This window comes from Neltuma alba, unplaced genomic scaffold (assembly GCF_004799145.2).
Source record: "Neltuma alba isolate B1F8T4 unplaced genomic scaffold, ASM479914v2 tig00000172_pilon, whole genome shotgun sequence".
In the NCBI taxonomy this organism is placed as follows: Eukaryota; Viridiplantae; Streptophyta; class Magnoliopsida; order Fabales; family Fabaceae; genus Neltuma; species Neltuma alba.
This window is the reverse complement of record NW_021631943.1, coordinates 1-14,873: the sequence shown is the minus strand read 5'-3', so window position 1 is coordinate 14,873 and position 14,873 is coordinate 1. Positions and strand designations below refer to the sequence as shown.

At 34.5% G+C, this 14,873-nt stretch overlaps 1 protein-coding gene across 1 annotated transcript; it reads left to right on the top strand.

Moving 5' to 3' along the window:
* Positions 1-6,171: 6,171 nt before the first annotated feature.
* LOC114753337 (WRKY transcription factor 6-like) lies at positions 6,172-14,392 on the top strand (the record flags this gene model as incomplete). The annotated part of the gene is made up of 5 exons (XM_028942060.1): positions 6,172-6,432; positions 6,671-6,766; positions 7,168-7,308; positions 8,052-8,354; positions 14,279-14,392. Coding segments are annotated over exons 1-5 (819 nt in total), but the record flags the coding sequence as incomplete, so codon positions are not given.
* Between the last annotated feature and the right edge of the window lie 481 nt (positions 14,393-14,873).

Here is a 14,873-nt window from a genome sequence, read left to right as displayed (position 1 = left end):
TCAAATGAATAAACAAATAAATTAGAGAGAAGCCCAATTCGTTTCAACCCAAAACGCGCAGCCCAGCTTCTAGAATAAGTGAAACGCAGTGTTTCACGCCTGGCCACCACATGATGCGTTTGGATCACCATCTCCATTGAGTCGGGTTAACCTACCCGACTCCCAACCCACAGAGGCAACCCTGATTCACACAACATGGAGCAATGTTCTCCGCCACTCCTGGAAAATTTTGTTTCTTGAACTCGAAAACAAAACGTGATAGAATGGTCCTTTTGGAGTTTTCAAAATGACCAAAGAGGCAAGTGAAACAATATTTTGACTGTGATTTCGCACAAAAAGTGTCAAAGACAAAATATAAAATGAACCCAAAAGGAAACAAGATTATGGGTCTCCTTTCCGACGATCATTAAGGCGGAGAAAAAAAAAGAGAGAGAGAGAGAGACGACAAGATGCAAAAGATTTGTTTCAGAAATCCTATTCAATTCATTTCACAAAGTGAAGCCCAACAAAAATTAGAGTTGAATTCGAAGTTTTGATTTCAAGGCCGAAAACGGTGACTCGCAGCATTTTCAAAAAGCACGATGCTCATGGGAGGTCGAAATCAATCCCCTCCGCACCAATAGCCCAAATCACATATGCCTTTTGATATATAAAAAAAAAATGCAAATCAAAACATATATATATATGTGACGCTTAGCAGGCAGAGAGAGATCCAAAACCTGGCTCTGATGCCACATGTTAGAACAATTTATATGAACACATATATTTATCCAAATAGTCATATAGAATTCTACAATCATCAGAGTAGCAGCGGAAGACTTATAAATACCTCTCGCCATGCTAGATAGTCTGAAGAAGCAATCCACAATGCTTCTGGCCTTGATCTGGATTAGAATAACAGTCAGGGAACCTCAAGAGCCATGTATCAGGTTTTCACAGATGCTCACTCAGTTAACCGTCAAAAACTTAACCCACCATCAAGGTCAAGAATGACTAAAAAGCACTGAGTCTAGAACCCTACCTGGACTGGGCCTAACTGACTAACGGGCCATACTTTGGATATTTTAATTAAAACAAAATAATATAATATAATATAAAATATATAATTAAAATATCTTATAATAAGTACATTTTTGCTCCAAAGAATAGGTACACAAGTTCGAATATGCATTTTTCCCCCCAATTTGTTTTTATATCTTATGAAATATTCCTTTATTCCTATTTATAAAACATAGAGAAAATATTTTTTTTTGTTCTATTTATAAATTATTTCATTAAATTTTTAGTATGAATATACTATTTTATCTTTTATTTATTATAGTATAGAGATAAAATTGAAAATTTATTATCTAAGTTACCATATTTTAAGATTTTTTTAGTATAGGTAAATATATTTAAAATGTTCAATAAATAGGTGGGGCCGACATATGATCCTCCGGAAATCAACTATCGGCAGTTTTGACCGGCGGTTCTTAACTTTGCTAATGGAATGGTTCCCTACGAAGCTTCGTGGATGTTTCTCGTCTCTTCGCGTCTCTCGAGTCACCAACTTCAATGCCCAAAATTATAAGGGAAAAAGACAGAAAAATGCACCTCCAACTCCAAAAGCCCAGAAACGTCCGCCCAATTCCACAAATCCCATTTTGGTACCATGAGACCAAATTGGGATTATTATGTGAAAGGAAAAGACCACATTGCCCTTCATTTTAAATATTATTTTTAAAATATCACAGCCCCTACTGGCCGGCCGGTCACCGGACCTCCGGCAGCGGCGGTCACCGGAGCTCCGGTGACCAGCCGACAATTGGTCACCGGAGCTCCGGCAGTCGGAATTTTTTTTTTTGAAAATTTTTACAACTTCAATATAACGGTTAACAACTTTTGTAATGCTATTCACAACTTCAGTATAGCAATTAACAACAGCTTTTTTGGGAAATTCAACAAACTCCGGCGACCGGAAACAATTATTTTGAAAATTTTTACAACTCCAATATAACCGTTAACAACTTTTGTAATGCCATTCACAACTTCAATATAGCAATTAACAACAGCTTTTCTGGGAAATTCAACAAACTCCGGCAACCAGAAACAATTTTTTTGAAAATTTTTACAACTTCAATATAACCGTTAACAACTTTTGTAACCCTATTAACAACTTCAGTATAGCGGTTAATAACTTCAGTATAGCGGTTGAAAAAACCTGTTGTTAACCATTATACTGAAGTTGTTAATAGGGTTACAAAAGTTGTTAACCGCTATACTGAAGTTGTAAAAATTTTCAAAAAAATTGTTTTCGGTCGCCGAAGTTTGTTGAATTTCTCAGAAAAGCTGTTGTTAATTGCTATATTGAAGTTGTGAATGGCATTACAAAAGTTGTTAATGGTTATATTGGAGTTGTAAAAATTTTCAACTTCAGTATAACGTTCACAATTACGTTTTTTTGAAAAATTTTACAACTCCAATATAACGGTTAACAACTTTGATATAGCAGTTAACAACAAGTTTTTAAATTCAAAAAGTGACATTTTTATAACTTCAGTAATGCCTTTAACAAACTCAAAAACCTGTTGTTAACCGCTATACTGAAGTTGTTAATAGGGTTATAAAAGTTGTTAACCGCTATACTGAAGTTGTAAAAATTTTCAAAAAAATTGTTTCCAGTTGCCAGAGTTTGTTGAATTTCCCAGAAAAGCTGTTGTTAATTGCTATATTGAAGTTGTGAATGACATTACAAAAGTTGTTAACGGTTATATTGGAGTTGTAAAAATTTTCAACTTCAGTATAACGTTCACAATTACGTGTTTTTGAAAATTTTTACAACTCTAATATAACGGTTAACAACTTTGATATAGCAGTTAACAACAAGTTTTTAAATTCAAAAAGTGACATTTTTATAACTTTAGTAATGCCTTTAACAAACTCAAAAACCTGTTGTTAACCGCTATACTGAAGTTGTTAATAGAGTTACAAAAGTTGTTAACCACTATATTGAAGTTGTAAAAATTTTCAAAAAAATTGTTTTCGGTCGCTTGAGTTTGTTGTTGTTAACCGCTATAATGAAGTTGTTAATAGGGTTACAAAAGTTGTTAACCGCTATACTGAAGTTGTAAAAATTTTCAAAAAAATTATTTCCAGTCGCCGGAGTTTGTTGAATTTTCCAAAAAAGCTGTTATTAATTGCTATATTGAAGTTGTGAATGGCATTACAAAAGTTGTTAACGGTTATATTGAAGTTGTAAAAATTTTCAAAATAATTATTTCCGGTCGCCGGAGTTTGTTGAATTTTCCAGAAAAGCTGTTGTTAATTGTTATACTGAAGTTGTGAATAACATTACAAAAGTTGTTAACGGTTATATTGAAGTTGTAAAAATTTTCAAAAAAAAAAATTCCGACCGCCGGAGCTCCGGTGACCAATTGTCGACTGGTCACCGGAGCTCCGGTGACCGCCGCTGCCGGAGGTCCGTTGACCGGCCGGCCAGTAAGGGCTGTGATATTTTAAAAATAATATTTAAAATGAAGTGCCATGTGGTCTTTTCCTTTCACATAATAATCCCAATTTGGTCTCTTGGTACCAAAATGGGATTTGTGGAATTGGGCGGACGTTTCTGGGCTTTTGGAGTTGGATGTGTATTTTTCTGTCTTTTTCCCAAATTATAATTCAGTTTGAAAATTTTTTAAGTAAATTACTTATATTTTTATTTTAAAATTTTATTTATTAAAATTTTATTTAAAACGTTTTTTTTTGAATTTTTCCAACATTATATATAGTTGTATTTTTAAACCTAAGACAAATCTAATCTAAAATAACAATTAATGACATATTTTTTCCTAAAAAACTTGTAGTAATAGTTAAAAATTTTGTATAGTTTTAAAATATACAAATTTTATTTTAAAATTGTAATTTTTTGTTCTAGTGATATGGACTTAAAATGAAAAAAAATTATTTTTTAGAAGATTAAACTTATAAAATGTAACCATTTAAAATTGTATTTTTTTAAACTTTAAAATATATATAATTTTATTTTTTTAAAATTTAAGGACCGATACTTCAAATGGTTAAAATTTTAAGAACTTAGTTGCATTGAATAAAAATTCAGGAACTACATTTTAACTGAGTGTATAATTACTCGAAATTTAAGGCTTAAGTTTTAATTGAGTCAAAATTATATTAATCAAATTAAAAATTAATTTTTGCTCAATTTTTATATTTCTATTCAAGTTATTGATTGATGGTCATAAAATTATTAATATCATCAATTATAAAATACTACCTTCGATCCTTAATGTAAGAGCTAGTTGACTAATTTGAGTAGATTAAGAAAATTACTTAAATTAGTTATTTATCATAAATAGATATTGTCTTTCCTAAAATATCCTTACTAGTTAAATATATTAGTTAGAACTATTATTATTATAAGAACTACCTTAAAAAAATAGATAAATATGAGAAGTAAAGTGGATTGAGATCTTATATTTAGACTAAAATAAAAATCAAATGAGCTTTTATATTATCTTTGATCCTTAATATAAGAGTTAGTTGACTAATTTAAGTAGGTTAAGAAAATTATTTAAGTTAGTTATTTATAATAAATAAGTATTATCTTTCCTAAAATATCTTTTCTAATTATATGTATTAGGTAGAGCTAATATGTGATAAAATCTTTAATATATGTAACTGTTATAAGGATTATCTTGAAAAAATAGATAAATATAAGAAATAAAATAAATTCAGATATTATATGTATGATTAAATTGAAAGTTAAACTAACTTTTATACTAATTAATTCTAGGAGGCAGTATATACAAAATGCATCGGATGTGAATTTTATCTTTACGTTTTGTGGTTCAGCTTCAGATATTTTATGCCATTGTGTCGGATGCTGCTGGCAACGCGGCGATTTGACCAAAATTTTTAAATTTAAGAGTTTATTCGTTTTTCTAAAAGGATACGTGAAAACTTTTTAAAGTTTTAATCCACAAAGTCAAGTTCCCAGAGAAAAAATTTATCATATCCTGTTTTGTTAACATTTTAGGCGGCCCAAAAAAAGAGAGGACATTTTAGGCGTAGTATAGGTGAAAACTTACTGATGATAAATATTTTTTTTATGTTATAATATAACTATTATCATGAATAACTGAATCTTCTAATTTTCATATATTATAAAAATTGTGAAAAGTAATTGTTTATTACTCCTCCGGTCCTAAATATAAGACTCTTATATTAGTGTGTATAAGGGTCTTATATTTAGAATCGAAGGAATATTAATAAACAGTACTACCTAAGGTCCTATTTATAAGATCAGATCTTGTTTGTATATTACAAATGGGATCTTATAATTAAAAACAGAGGTGGTAGTTTACATAAAAACATATCCGTCACAAGCACGGGTACATGATATTAGCTCGTTACTTGGTGAAAAATAAAGATGTCATCTCATCTATATCACATAATATAAAAATTTCTTCCTGGTTTAGATATTGATGGTACATATTTGGCAAAAAAAAAAAAAAATGTGTGTGAGAAACTTTTACTTGAATAACAAAACATAGCTAAGGCTTACATGCACAGACACATATGCATATGCACTCATCACAAATTATTAATTTATTTATAATAAATTCTAAATAAAAAAGATTTATATCAGAATTTTATTTATCTATTGTGCTGTGCCTCCACATTTAAATATAAAATATAATAAATATATACTTAAATTATATAACTAAGCATTCCTCATATTGTAATGGAGTGATGATGATTTGCAGCAGATGCGATGGAGGAACGCCACGAATAACTTGAGTCTTTATTTTGGCCATGTAAACATGGAGCAATAAAGAAGCGCCACGTGTAGAGCTTACGCACCATCTTACCTCAGCGCGTGTCCAAATATTTTTCAAAGAATAAATAAATGGTCTGAGTCGTCCAAAGCGACCATTTCTTTTGCCGAGTTTATGGCATCTCTTTCTGTCTCTGACTTCAAACTATCACACACTTCTTCACTCCCCCCCCCCCCCCCCAAAACAACCTCCTCCTGAAACGTGTGGGCACAACCACAAGCACCCCTCCATGACTCTTATTTGATCCCCATACTCATTCAACACACTCTCTCTCTATTCCTTTGCTTCTCTCTCTCTCTTCTTGTTTCTGTTAGAACTTGTGGGCACAACACACACCCTTCCATGACTCTCTTTTGATGCTCTTTCAACCACTTTCTTCCTCCTTTTACCCGCATCAGGTACTTCTTCTTCTTCTTATTCTTCCACGTTCACCATGGAAGCCCATTCTTCTCCCTCAACGACGTCGTTTTATCACCAGAAACGTTTCCTGCAGGAGATGGATTTCTTCTCTGACAAAAAAATCAAGACTGATGATTATCAACATGATCATGATGATGATCTGATGATGCTAAACGGGCCCACAGAGCTTCACGCTGATGTAAGTAATTAATAATAAATCATTAATCCTTCAATTCTCTCTGTTGTGCACTGAGATCGATCTTCATGATATATTACATTGGTATGAATGGCTGTTTCATCATCCTTTATTTGAAACCTATACTTTTTTATTTGTTAACTTTTTTAATACGCAGGAAATTCATTAGAAGCCACAATTATGTAGATGGACGTGTGCTTAGACAGTTTGAATTTAATCTTGATGAAGACTTATGATGCAGGCGAGTTTAGATCTTGTGACTGTGACGAGCAGTAGCAACAGATCGATGGTGGATGATGGGGCATCATACGCCATGGAAGAGAACAAGAAAAAAGAGGCACGTAATCTCTTTGTTGATGTGTGTGTTGTATATATAGTACTGTTTCCGCTCCTTAACATAAGAGCTTGATAAATGATTTATGACTATTAAATAAATTAATTAAGTTAGCTATTTACAACAAATATGTCTTGATTTTCCTAAACTACACTCTTTATAACTGTTTAATTATGTGTATAGGAGCTACCTTTTGATCTGTAGCCCTCTTAACATGTGTAATCAATAAGAGTATTTTGATAAAAAAAATTATAAATTTAAAAAGTAAAGTGAGTTGAGGTCTTAAATTTAGAGTCAAAATGAATCCTCTGCCTACCTCTAATATTTAGGAATGGAGGTAGTAGCTATTTTCATCATGTTGAAGGATATAAATGGCTGAAATTTATTTAACCTTCTGGGTTCAGTATGTAGCTTTGTTAGCTGAATTGCAGCAGATAAAAGCTGAAAATCAACGTCTGAGAGATTTGCTTGATCAAGTGAACCTAAACTACAATGCCCTGAAATTGAAACTTACCAAGCTCAAGCGGACGCAAAGTAATAATGAGGTATGTGTAATATATCTATATCTATATCTATATATATATGCAGAGAGAGAGAGAGATAGCCTCTCATCAAATATATACAACATAAAGCAAAATTATCGAGAGAAAGAGGGTTGCAGTACTCTGGTTTAATCTAATTATTATTCCAAATTAATGGATTTTTCTTCGCTTCTGGGCTCCAGATTCATGGGGTTCTAACTTCATCATGACTCTGGCTTTCATTCTCTTGTATTCTTTGTCCAACCATCAACATGTGATTAAGCCGTTGTCAGATGAAAATTAAGCTAAAACTCTCATCTGCAATTTTTGTTTGAGAGATATATAATATATATGCATACACATTTTTGACTAAACCATCCTCAATATATATATATATATATATATATAGACTCAATCCTTTCTACTCTGTATTTACTGAACAATGTTAGTGTAATGTGTTTTTTTCTCACCATTGTGTTGAATCAATGCATTCTTGAACGTGGCAAAGTGTTTTTACAGATTAGATAGTTCTTTTAATTTTTCTTTCTTTTTCTTTCCTCTTAGAATTTCATGTATACATATTCTTGCATATGGGCTAATTAGTAGCCTCTAATACATATTATCACTATAATATTTAGCGTGACATTAGCATTCATTATAATTTCCCTATTTTCAATATTTTGCATGCTTTGGAGATTCTTGAACAGACCAATTAAGTAGCAGTACATGCATATGAAATTTGTTGTCTTGTGTTTGGGTTTGTGTAGGTAGAAGAAGGCAGTGGAGATCAGATTGAGAGGAAAAGAGGAATGAATATGACAGGGCTATTAGTTGAAGATAGTAATAAAAGTGAAGGCAAATTGAGAGAAAGCAAAAGCAATAATAATATGCTTGATTTGATGGAATGCAAGATTGAGAAGAGCACAAATAATAATGATCATCAGCCACTTAACAAAGGTTATGGGAACGATCATCATAATAGTGATCATACAAAAAGCATTTCATCAGAAACCATATCACTCGTCAGGAAAGCTCGTGTTTCTGTTCGAGCTCGATCTGAGACTCCAATGGTTAGTATTTGATTTCATTCATTAATTTTGCAAATTATATTCTACTTTTTTTGGCTTCATAATATCCGCCTAGCAAGCCCATATCGATCAGCCATACTTTTCTCCAAACTTTTAGCGAAAGAAGAAAAATACAAGACAAAAGGCACAACGGTAACAAAGAGACTGAGAAACATAATTCTAAAATGACTTTATATCATTTTCCATATCATGAACAGTGCCACTATAAGGGTATATGTACAGAAAACCATTCTAGAATATTCTTAGAGCCAGCTGTACACATATGTATTGAGAGATACAATTTCAAGTTTCACAAGTGTGGTGCTGTGTTTGGGCTTTAGGTATGTATGTCTTGGGCCTCTATTTAGTGATAGATGTAATTGGGCTTGTTAGTGTTCTAACATCCCCCCGGGAGTCTTATGGCACTAGTGTGACATTAAGACTCGTCCTTAGCTGTAGAAATCTATTTGTGACGAGAGGCTTGGTTAGAATGTTAGCAATTTGATCTTTGGAGGAGACAATGGCAATATGAACTTGTCTGGCTACCACTCTTTCTTGAACAAAATGGTAGTCCAGTGCTGTGTTTAGCATGAGAACGGAAGACAGGATTAGCAACAAGATAGGTTGCTCCTAAATTATCACAATACAGTATTGGAGCTTGAGTGAGAGAAATGTTTAACTTGCCAAGTAGATTTTGAATCCATATGAGTTCACTGCTCGTATTAGAAAGGGAACAGTACTTTGCCTCGGTGCTGGATCTGGAAACTGTTGGTTGTTTCTTGGAACTCCAAGATATAATATTAGGACCAAAATAGATGACAAAACCAGCAGTGGATCATGAATCTACAAGGCAACCACCCTAATTTGCATCAGAGTAAGCTTCAAGAGGTGGAGTTTCATAAACAGCAGCAGAGAACGAGGAGAGATTGAGGGAACATTTGAAATGCAATCCATAATAAGCAGTAGCACACAAGTAGCAATTTACAGCAGTCCAGTGTGGTTCAATGGGCTCGTGTGTAAGTTGACACATAGGATTGACAACATGGGAGATATTTGGACAAGTGAAAGATGAATATTGGAGACTACCTACTATGCTATGATAAAGAGTAGGGTCAGAAAAGCAAGGATGAGTAGAATAAAGTTTGGTGTTTATAGCCTGGAGATGCCATAGAGTGAGCTTTAATCATGTTAGCACGTTTTAACAAATCAACAATGTATTTATGCTAAGACATAATAAGACCAGTAGACACTCTATAAGCTTCTACTCCAAGAAAATAATGTAAAGGCCCCAAATCTTTAATAAGAAAGGTAGAGCTGACAATTATAATCAGAGTAGTAAGAGCATCATTAGAAGAGCCAGTTAAGATAATATCATCCACATAGATGAGTACATACAACTGACAAGAAGGAGAGTTGAAAATAAATAACGAAGGATTAGATTTAGAACCTGAGAACTCAAGTTGAGTGAGGCATGTGCTGAGACAAGAGAACCAGGCTTGAGGAGCCTGTTGTAAGCTATAAAGAGAATGGTGAAGTTTGCAGATAAAGTGAGGATAGTTAGGATGGATAAAACCTAGAGGTTGAGACATGTAGATGTTTTCAGTGAGGGAACCATGAAGAAAAGTGTTCTGGACGTCGAGTTGCCAAAAGGACCACCCTTTTAAAGCAGCCAGGGAGATGATTAGGTGTATAGTGATAGGTTTATCTATAGGAGAGAAGGTTTCTAAATAATCAAGACTAGGTTGTTGGTAAAAGCCCTTAGCAATAAGTCGAGCTTTGAAGGGATCAATTGCACTGAATGGTGAGTATTTGATGTGAAAAATCAATTTACACCTGATGAGATTTTGAGGAGAATCAGGAGGGACCAAGTGCTAAGTTTTAGTGTCAAGGAGCGCCTGAAATTCTTCAGCCATAGCCTTGCGCCATAAAGCGTGTTTAAGGGCTTCAGTGATAGAGGAGGGTACAGAGTTGAGAGAGGTGATGGCAGAGAGAGCTCGACATAAGGGCCACGGTATAGTGCCATCTGAGAAAACTTTAGGTTTGGAGATGTGTGCATGGGATCTGGTGACCATTGGATGGAGAAGGGTTGTACCGATTTGAGTTGCAGAGGGCAGAGGTGAGGCAGAGCTGGAGGAAGAAGGTAACTCGTGAAAGGGAGAGGATGGTGATGTCGACAGTGTGATAGGGTTTGGATTGGTAGGGAAAGGAGATGAGTCACGTGAAGAGGGAGGGAGTGGCAAGTGGATTTGGAGGATAAGTAGTTAGGCTTATGGAATGTGGGCCTAGAGAAACAAAAGGTAGAGTGGTATTTGATTGGGCTGAGTGGCAGTTTAAGTTAAGTGATGATATGGAAATTGGGTTTCATTAAAGAGGACATCACATGAGAGATAGATTCGGCCAGAGGGAGGGTGTAAACAAATGTAGCCCATGTGATTTGCATCGTAGCCTAGAAAGACACAAAGAGTGGATCTTGGCTCTAATTTGTTTTTAGTGTAGGAACGTAAGTTGGGCCAGCAAGCAGAGCTAAAAAACTTTGAGAAATTGGTAATTGGGCTTGTTGTGAAATAATTGTTGGAATTGACTTAGGTTGTTAAGTGTGAGAATGGGGAGTCTGTTAAGAAGATATGTGGCAGTGGAGAAGGCATAAGACCAGAATTTGTGTGGAAGTGTAGTGTAGGAGAGAAGGTAAAGACTTGTTTCAACAATTGTTTTGTGGCGTCTCTCAACAGTGTCGTTTTGTGTGCGAGTGTGAGGACAAGTTATGTAATGATGAATACCAAGATAAGAGAAAAGTTTCTTAAGAGGGCAAAATTCACCACCCCAATCAGATTGGAAACTCTTGATTTTTCTATTAACCAAGTTTTCTACAAGAGTTTTGAAAGACAAAAAGGTAGGAACAACTTCATCCTTAGTTCTAGTAGGGAAAAACCACATAAAATGAGAATGATTATCAATAAAATAGAGATAATAACAATAGCCATCTACAAACATAATAGGGGAGGGACCCCAAACATAAAAAAAAACAAGATCTAGTGAAGCAGATGAGTAGTATGGAGACAATGGTGAAGATAGACGATGACTCTTGGAGACTCTGCATGCTGAACACTGAGAGGGAACTGAAGTGGTTGAAACAAGTAAGGAGTTGGAAGAGATGATATGTTGAATTGTGCGAAAGGCAAGATGACCCAAACGATTATGCCATTGACTGAGAGAGGCACGGACACAAAGGCATGCAACAATAGATGAAGAAGGTTGCAATCCACGTAGAGGATAAAGATTGTTATGGTTGGGACCTTGAAGCAGTGTTTGGCGAGTCTTGGCATCCTTCACAATCAAACAATGAGCGTGAAATTCAAAGAAAACATTATTATCAACACAAAATTGATAGATTGATAAAAGATTTTGAGAGATATTAGGAACATGAAGAAGTTGGGTAAGAAGGTATTTGCCATTTTGTGCGGTGAGTTGTCCAGCACCAGTGTTGTGAATAGAGAGTAGAGCACCATTACCAACTTGCACAGGTTCATGACCTTAGTAAGGAATGGAGTGGATATTTAGCTTTGAAAGATCTGTAGTCATGTGATTAGTAGCTCCTGTATTAGGATACCAAAGTGTATCTTCCATAGCTGAAAGGAAGATAGAGTAATTTGCAGAATAAGAATTGGTGTGAGGAGGCCGAAAGTTATGATCATAGCGATGAGGGCAGGCAAACAGTGTGTGACCATGTTCATGGCACAGTTGACAGATATTAGTGGTGGTGGTAGGGAAGAGAGAGGGTGCTGTACGACCACCACACTGCCCATAAAAGTTTCTGCCACCTCTGTATCCATGACCTCTATTGTCGAAAAAAATCATCCTCCACAACCTCTGAAAAAGCAGCCACGTCTACCTCATTGTGTAAGTGTAGGAAGGAGACCATCTAAGATTTTTGCAGTGTTGGCCATAATTTGAGTAACTTGAGTGCCTATGTTTTGGGTTTGTTTGGCTTTATAAGAAAGAAGATGACTAAGGATTTCCTCTGAGGAAAGGATTTCTCGCCTTATAGTAAGTGAGGTGACTATGGAATCATAGTCAGAGCCAAGTCCACCAAAGAGATAAATATTAAAATCAACACCAGAGACTGGGTTTCCTGTGGCTACCAAGGAATCAACAAGAAGAGTGGCACATTGATGATATTCAGAAATGGACTCACCGCCTTCCTTTAAATGATGAGTTGTTGGTGGAGTTGGAGGTATTTAGCTTGAGACTGTTGAGAGAACATAGTTTCTAGAGCCATCCACATAGCTCTGGATGTTTTGTGTCTCACGACTTGAGCAATAAGTTTTTCAGATAGAGATGAAATGAGGAGAGATATAGCACCAGCTGATCCTGCTTGAACCACTTGATATAGGCTGGATTAGGAGTGCCATCAAAGAGTTTGGTTGGAGGCTGAGGATTGGAACCATCAATGTAATAGAAGTAACATTGGCCATAAAGATATGGCAATATTTGTGCCTTCCATATAAGGTAGCTTTCATGGTTTAGCTTGACGATGATGAAGTATGAGACATTGGGAGGGTTAAAGAGAGTGGTTTAGGAAGTGATAGGGTTAGAGGTACTAGAGGAGTGGGAGATTGGGCTCTTTGAGGGATCTGCCATGGCGGTGACGCCTACAGCTCTGATACCATTTTAGCAAAAGAAGAAAAATAGTAGACAAAAGGCACAACAGTAACAAAGAGACTGAGAAACATAATTCTGAAATGACTTTGTATCATTTTCCATATTGTGAATAGTCTACAAGGGTATATATACAGAAAAATATTCTAGAATATTCTTAGAGCTAGCTGTGCACACATGTACTGAGAGATACAATTTCAATTTTCACGAGTGTCGTGCTGTGTTTAGGCTTTAGGTGTGTATGTCTTGGGCTACTGTTTAGTGATAGATGTAATTGGGCTTGTTGGTGTTCTAACACAAACTATTAAGAAGTGGAAGGGACTTGGGCACCTTAAATATCATGTTCTAGGTTCGATCCTTGGGGTGGTGTGTATGGAATAAACACTGTTGGGAGAAGTCCCTGCTGCGATGCCTGATAGTACCCCGAGAAATTAGTCTCTCACCATTCGAGTGGGAGGATACTCTGGGTAACCAAAAAAGAGTATATAGTTCTTGATTTTGAAATTTTGTCAATGAATCCCCCATGAATTGTTAACTTTTTGCGAATAAATAATCTCTAAGCACATGACCGTAAATGTAGAAAGGAGTAAATACTTTTCACCCAAAAAAAAAGAGAAAGGAGTAAATACTATTGTTAGTGGTCTTTATATTTGCTCTTCATAGTTTTATTTAGTCTAAGTTTAACAACTGGTTTTTTAACTTTTAACAAGTTTTGGTTTTATTCTCTATATTTAAACTCAAATCAACTGACTATAAGTACCAACACAAAGTATTTGAAATTACAGGAATTGAAACCAAAATTCAATTAAACTGTAAAGACCGGTAATAATATTAACTATGTAAAAAAAAAAGAAAAAAGAAAGGTTTGTGGGTTCCCACAGACGCTTTTTCTCTAAGATCACTGAAAGAAAATCTAGATTTTAAATTTTAGTAAATAATTATGCTATCAATTTGTTATTCCAAAATCCATCAATGATAATAGACCTTTTCAAATTTTAATTTGTGTGAATAATTCTTTTGACGTACGTGTCACATGCTTGTTAACAAATAATAGATAACTTAATGATACAAGGGTACGGTCTCCATATATACGTGTATGATGATAGATTTCAAGGTGGTTTTCACTACTATGAAATTGTAGAAGATAAATTAAATGAGATTAATTAGTTGAATAATTTAGCCATAGTTATATATGAAGCATTAATTTATTTTTCCCCTCTTGTGTGATGAAATTTACATAATAAATTTCATTATGTTTTTGGCACTGACAGATAGCAGATGGATGCCAATGGAGAAAATATGGGCAAAAGATGGCAAAAGGAAACCCTTGTCCCCGAGCTTATTATCGTTGTTCCATGGGAACTGCTTGTCCTGTACGAAAACAAGTATGTAATCCTCTTCTCTCTTCATCAAAAAGTAGTTTTATATTTGTCCTGAAATCGATTATCATAATTTTAACTAGTTTTTTTTATAGAAATGGAAATTAGTAATGGTGATTGGGTCAAATAAAAGGAATCTGATTCTTATGAGTATGATATCATATTCAAGCCTTATAAATTTTTAAAAAGCTAAGTCACATTAGGAGAAATATTCTCTAATTTAATCTGTAGCAAAGCTCTCAGTAATCTTTAATGTTGAATTGTTGTTACTATAAATAACAACAATATCTTTAATTTGAAAGTTTGGCTGATCATCCTCATGTTCATTTAAAGAATAATTGATTGGTATTATGCACCAGAGATAACGGTTAAGATAAATCGAAAACTTGAATGCAACTTGGAGTATCGCTTTAATTTAAATGCCTTTGAACAGTATAAGAAGTGGCAGTTTTATTACAGAACATGAACATGACAAACCTTTAGCAAT